General features: G+C 44.0%; 1 protein-coding gene across 3 annotated transcripts in view; it reads left to right on the top strand.

The window, feature by feature from the left end:
• The window catches only part of LOC143296105 (uncharacterized), an 11,800-nt gene that overhangs the window by 1,133 nt on the left and 3,167 nt on the right, over positions 1 to 7,500 (top strand). Inside the window, exons 2-3 of one of the 3 annotated variants that reach the window (XM_076607880.1) lie at positions 1,647 to 1,787; positions 5,869 to 6,118. In XM_076607880.1, the coding sequence (XP_076463995.1) occupies positions 1,647 to 1,787; positions 5,869 to 6,118 (391 nt within the window). Of the gene's footprint in view, positions 1 to 1,553; positions 1,788 to 5,868; positions 6,119 to 7,500 lie in introns of all 3 variants that reach the window. The other 2 variants (XM_076607881.1, XM_076607882.1) reach the window with 2 other exon arrangements.

The raw sequence follows: 7,500 nt of genomic DNA, 5'->3' as shown, positions 1-7,500 counted from the left end.
GAAAACAAAACAAAACAAAACAAAAACAAACATAAAATGAAAGAAAGAAAAAGATTGCTCAGCCGGACATTTGGCAGGACAACCGTCATTAAACAGTTGAATTTTTTGTTTGTTTTTGGTTGTTGTTGTTGTTGTTGTTTTTCTCTTGTCAACTCGCTTCAGTTCTCTTTTCATTCTTTTATTTTCTGTGTTTTATTTTAAAATTTATTTATTTATTAAACTATTTATTTATTCACTTATCTATCTATCTATCTATCTATCTATCTATCTATCTATCTATCTATCTATCTATCTATCTATCTATCTGTCTGTCTGTCTGTCTATCTATGTGCGTGTGTTTGTATGTTTTATTTATGCATTTTCTTTATCTATATGTGTGTGCTAACTCTCTGTCTCTCTGTTTGTCCCTCATTCTCTCATTCTCTCTCTCTCTCACTCTCACGCACGCACGCACGTACACACACACACACACACTCAAACATATAACACACGCACACACGCACGAATGCACACACACATACACACACAGCCACACACATACACACACAGACACACAAACACATACACATGCACACACACACGAATGCACACACACACACACACACACACACACACACACACACACACACACACACACACACACACACATCTTGTTTTTATCCTTTGCTCTCCTCCCCAATTAACCACCTTGCGTCTGTCGATTTTTTATCTTCTTCTTCTTCTTCTTATTATTATTATTATCTTCATTACTGTCATGATCATTATCCATTTATCTATCTATTTATTTATTCATTTGTTTGTTTACTTATTTATTTACTTATTTAATTTTTCTTGATTTGTTTCTTGGTGGAGACTAAAATTTTTCCAGGCTTGCTGATCGATTTACAAACACGGGCAGACAAAGCCCAGTTTGGTTTTTACTCAATGAAGTGGGTGCGATTCAAGTAGGGCTCTACACCTAAGCTTTTTTTTTTAGCTAGTATTCCCACTCTCTCTCTCTCTCTCTCTCTCTCTCTCTCTCTCTCACCGTGCTGTGGAAATCAGCCTGGAGATGACACGCTGCCTTTGAAAGGGCAAGATTTTGGAAGAAACCGTTGCCAACCTTCTTGCTTTTGATCGCCGCAGCTGTGTGTGTGTGTGTGTGTGTGTGTGTGTGTGTGTGTGGAGTAAAAATGTAGGCTACACTGTAACTATACTAATTGAAATATAAGATTCTAATAAGAAATGGGGCACTTAATGAGAAGAGTCAGGAGTCAAATTTGGTAGAAGTTGTAGGAGGACATGCTTACCGTGTTTTTTTCTTTTCTTTTCCGTCTAGGAAGAAAAGGTCACCGTTTTTTTGTTTGTTGTTGTTGTTGTTGTTATTTTCGTTACCGTCAACAAAGCTAAACAGGAGGACAATGGCACCATTTTCTTTTCTTTTCCGTCAACAGAGGAAAACAAGGTCACCGTTTTATTTTTTTTTTTTTTTGTTTTGTTTTGTTTTTGTTTTCGTTTCCGTCAACAAAGCAAAACAGGAGGACAATCTCACCATTTTATTTCTTTTCTGTCAGCAGAGCTAGCTAGGAGGACAAGGACACCATTCTCTCTCTCTCTCTCTCTCTCTCTCTCTCTCTCTCTCTCTCTCTCTCTTTGGTCCCCGTCAGCCGTGTCATGGACGCCGTTCACAAAGAAGTCCTGGACATCCACCACTCTAGACTGGTGACGTCACTGAGGGCCAATGACGTCATCGATCGCCTTCTGAAGGAGGAGGCCATCAACAAGTATGACTACGATCAGCTGAAAAGGTCCGTGCGTCCTCCACGTAGACACACACACACACACACACACACACACACACACACACACACACACACACACACATACATACATACATTCATACATACATACATACACACGCACGTGCGTACGCATACGCACGAACGCACGCATACACAAAAACATACACAGACACAAACACACACGCGCTCGCACATGCACGCACACACACACACACACACACACACACAGACACACACACACACACACAGACACACACACACACAGACACACACACACACACACACACAAACACACACGCGCTCGCACATGCACGCACACACACACACACACACACACACACACATATATATATATATATATATATATATATATATATATATATATAAACACGCAAACACATACACACACGCACGCACGGATACACAAAAACGCACGCATACAAAAACATTCACAGACACACACAGACACACACACAGACACACACAGACACACACACACACACACACACACACACACACACACACACACACACACACACACACACACTTTATCCGCTGGATTGTCAAGCATTGATATGTTGACGGGATTGGTGACAGACTAATTAGCTAAATAGCTGGTTGGTTAATTGACCGACTAGTTTAATTGGCTGGTCACCTGTCTAGTTGACTAACTGGATGGTTAACTGGCGGACTGATTAGCTAACTGGTTACCTAACTGGCTGGTACCTGAATGATTAACTAACTGGTTGACGTACTGGCGGATGGCGTATTCATTTTTGATGTACGTGGTCTTTAGGACTCCTTATTTGAATGAGCAGTTACCAGACTGGTCTGTTAATCGACAAAACTGACTGGCTGACTACTTCACTCACTAGTTAACTAACGTGCTGTCTGGTTCACTCGTTGGTTAACTAAATGATTGGCTGGTTCTTTTGTACTTAACTAACTGCCAGGCTGGTTCACTCACTGGTTAACTAAATGACTGGTTAATTACCTGGCTGATCATACATTTGACTGGTTCACTCACTGGTTAACGAAATGACTGGTTAATTACCTGGCTGATAATACATTTGACTGGTTCACACACTGGTTAACTAAATGACTGGTTAATTACCTGGCTGATCATACATTTGACTAACTCCGATGATTCACTGGCCGGCAGACAGGTTAGCAAATCGGGCTGGTTAACTGACGAACTGACAAACTGACTAACTGGCTGATTCATTAACTAACTGGTTGCGTAACTGGGTGGTTGACGTACTGGCGGATTGCGTAATCGTTTTTGATGTACGTGGTCTTTAGGGCTCCTCATTTGAATGAGCAGTTACCAGACTGGTCTGTTAATCGACAAAACTGACTGGCTGACTACTTCACTCACTAGTTAACTAACTGTCTGCCTGGTTCACTCGTTGGTTAACTAAATGATTGGCTGGTTCTTTTGTGCTTAACTAACTGCCAGGCTGGTTCACTCACTGGTTAACTAAATGACTGGTTAATTACCTGGCTGATCATACATTTGACTGGTTCACTCACTTGTTAACTAAATGACTGGTTAATTACCTGACTGATAATACATTTGACATGGTTCACTCACTGGTTAACGAAATGACTGGTTAATTACCTGGCTGATAATACATTTGACTGGTTCACACACTGGTTAACGAAATGACTGGTTAATTACCTGGCTGATCATACATTTGACTGGTTCACTCACTTGTTAACTAAATGACTGGTTAATTACCTGGCTGATAATACATTTGACTGGTTCACTCACTGGTTAACTAAATGACTGGTTAATTACCTGGCTGATCATACATTTGACTGGTTCACTCACTTGTTAACTAAATGACTGGTTAATTACCTGACTGATAATACATTTGACTGGTTCACTCACTTGTTAACTAAATGACTGGTTAATTACCTGGCTGATCACACATTTGACTGGTTCACTCACTGGTTAACTAAATGACTGGTTAATTACCTGGCTGATCATACATTTGACTGGTTCACTCACTGGTTAACTAAATGACTGGTTAATTACCTGGCTGATCATACATTTGACTGGTTCACTCACTGGTTAACTAAATGACTGGTTAATTACCTGGCTGATAATACATTTGACTGGTTCACTCACTGGTTAACTAAATGACTGGTTAATTACCTGGCTGATAATACATTTGACTGGTTCACTCACTGGTTAACTAAATGACTGGTTAATTACCTGACTGATCATACATTTGACTGGTTCACTCACTGGTTAACTAAATGACTGGTTAATTACCTGGCTGATAATACATTTGACTGGTTCACTCACTGGTTAACTAAATGACTGGTTAATTACCTGGCTGATAATATATTTGACTGGTTCACTCACTTGTTAACTAAATGACTGGTTAATTACCTGGCTGATAATACATTTGACTGGTTCACTCACTTGTTAACTAAATGACTGGTTAATTACCTGGCGGATCATACATTTGACTGGTTCACTCACTGGTTAACTAAATGACTGGTTAATTACCTGGCTGATCATACATTTGACTGGTTCACTCACTGGTTAACTAAATGACTGGTTAATTACCTGGCTGATAATACATTTGACTAACTCCGATGATTCACTGGCCGGCAGACAGGCTAGCAATCGGGCTGGTTAACTGAGTGAACTGACGAACTGATTGATTCATTAACTGGATGGCTGTTTGAACCGATTATACTGTAAACTGAACCGACCCAGTTGGCTAATTAACCATGTCAAGTCGGCTTTATCATCTCAAAAGAGAAATTCACACGTGGTCGTGTTGCTCATAATTATTCTGATGCAAACATCCAAAAATTAATATCCATATAAAAGACATGCATGTACGTCTTGAAAAATAATCAAGACATCACATGAAACTAACACATTTTTGCACATAATCAAGAAACTGACAGACCGAACGGAACTGAACCGAAACGAAACGAAATGACCCCACATTATCATTATTATTATCATTATTGCTATTATAGTATTATGTAGTAGTAGTAGTAGTAGTAGTAGTAGCAGTGATAGTAGTAGTAGTGACAGCAGCAGCAGCAGCAACAACAGCAGCATTTGCGCCCAATCTTGAACAAAAATGAGATACAGGCGTTTTTCAAATAGAATAACTTAAATACCTTTTTTCTTTAAATTGAACACAAGATACTTAGATATACTTAGATACACCATAAGTGCATTAACAAATTAAATCATTAACACACACACACACACACACACACACACACACACACACACACACACACGACACCCTCTCACCTCCCACCCCCTACCCACCCACACACCCACACACACATACACACACACTTACACACGACCCCCTGACACCCCCCCCACACACACACGACCCCCTCTCCTCCCCCACCCCCCACCCACACCCACCCTCACACACACACACACACACACACACGCGCGCGCACGCACGCACGCACGCACACAAAACACACACACACACACACACACACACACACACCACACACACACACGCACGCACACAAAACACATACACACACAACACACACACACACACACACACACACACACACACACACACACACATACACATACACACACACACACAACACACACACACACATCCACAACACCCCCCCCTCCCCCCACACACACACACATACACACGACTCCCTGACACTCCCCCCACCCACACACACGACCCCCTCTCCTCCCCCACCCACACCCACCCTCACACACACACACACACACACACACACACACACGCACGCACGCTCGCACGCACGCACACAAAACACATACACACACAACACACACACACACACACACACACACACACACACACAACACACGCGCGCACGCACACAAAACACATACACACACAAAACACACACACACACGCACACACACAAAACACACACACACGCACGCACACACACACACACACACACACACACACACATCCTCCCCCCTCCCCACACATACACACATACACACGACCCCCTTTCACACTTCCACCTCCCCCCCCCCCACCCAACCCCCCACCCCGCACCCTCTACCCACACACACACACAATTCCAGAACAGAGGCCCAGGGCCCCCGTGCCATGAACCGCCTGTTGTTGCTGACCCTGAGGCGGCGAGGGGGCGAGGCCTTCCCGGCTCTGCAGAGGTCCCTGGAGGACACGGGCCAGAAGGACCTGCACGAAGCGCTGAGGACCTGTGAGCTGGACCTGCTGGAAGGACTGGTGGCCGACCGTCTGCAGTGGGCGGCTGGTGGTGTCGGTGGTCCTTCTTCTTCTTCCACTTCTCAGCGGCTGCCTGCTGGCTTGGTGCGTAAAGTGTTGTTGTTGTTGTGGTGGTGGAGTTGGTGGTGGTGGTCCTTCTCAGCAACTGCCTCCTGGCATGGGGAAGTTGTTTGTTTATTCACCCCGCCATGTTGGTAGCCATACTCGAGGGTGTGCATGACGGGCGCAATAGCCGAATGGTTAAAGCGTTGGACTGTCAATCTGAGGGTCCCGGGTGCGAATCTCGGTGACGGCGCCTGGTGGGTAAAGGGTGGAGATTTTTCCGATCTCCCAGGTCAACATGTGTGCAGACCTGCTAGTGCCTGAACCCCTTTGTGTGTACACGCAAGCAAAAGATCAAATACGCACGTTAAAGATCCTGCAATCCATGTCAGCGTTCGGTGGTTTATGGAAACAAGTACATACCCAGCATGCACACCCCCGAAAGCGGAGTATGGCTGCCTACATGGCGGGGAAAAACGGTCATACACGTAAAAGCCCACTCGTGTATATACGAGTGAACGTGGGAGTTGCAGCCCACGAACGCAGAAGAAGAAGAAGAGGGTGTGCATGCTGGATATGTTCTTGCTTCCGTAACCCACCGAAGGCTGACATGGATTACAGGGTCTTTAACGTGAGTATTTGATCTTCTGCGTACGCGTACACACGAAGGGGGTTCAGGCACAAGCGGGTCTGCACAAATGTTGACCGAGGAAATCGGAAAAAAAATCTCCACCCTCCAGGCGCCGTCACCGTGATTCGAACCCGTGACCCTCAGATTGAAAGTCCAATGCTTTAAACGATTCCGCTATTGCTTCCGCGAGGAATGTTTTTCGTCCGACATTTCCTTTACAAAATTTTCGAAATGTATGACAGCTGGTGTAAGGGACGTAATTTGTAGACTCAAGAACCTGTCTCAATTTACTCGCTGTTTCCCCTTTATTAGCTTCTTGAACAATTCGTGTGGTTTGCTTTTGCGTTTCAATTCGGTCATTGGCGAGTTTGTCTGTTTGTTTGTTTATTTGTTGTTGTTGCTGTTGTTGTTGTTGTTGTTGTTGCGATTTTTCGTTAATTGCGTGAAGCCCAGCTGGTCGCGAAGACCGGACCAACGGTGATGTCTGTGCACATGCCCCTTTCGGCTGTGTATTCATTCTAAGATCAATAAGCAAGTCAAAGATACGCAAATTCAAAGATCCTGTTATCCAAACCAACGCTCGGCGGGGCATGGAGACTGAAGAACATACCCAGCATGCACATCACATCCCCTGAAACGGAATATGGCTGCCTACACGGTGGGGGTAGAATCGGTCATACGCGTTAAAGGCCACTCATACAAACGAGTGAACGTGGGAGATGCAGTCCACGAAAGAAGAAGAAGAAGAAGAAGGAGATGATGATGATGATGATGATGATGATGATGGTGTTGT

The sequence above is a fragment of the Babylonia areolata genome, chromosome 21 (genome assembly GCF_041734735.1).
Source record: "Babylonia areolata isolate BAREFJ2019XMU chromosome 21, ASM4173473v1, whole genome shotgun sequence".
Taxonomy (NCBI): domain Eukaryota; kingdom Metazoa; phylum Mollusca; class Gastropoda; order Neogastropoda; family Buccinidae; genus Babylonia; species Babylonia areolata.
This window is presented reverse-complemented; position numbering and strand designations above follow the sequence as displayed.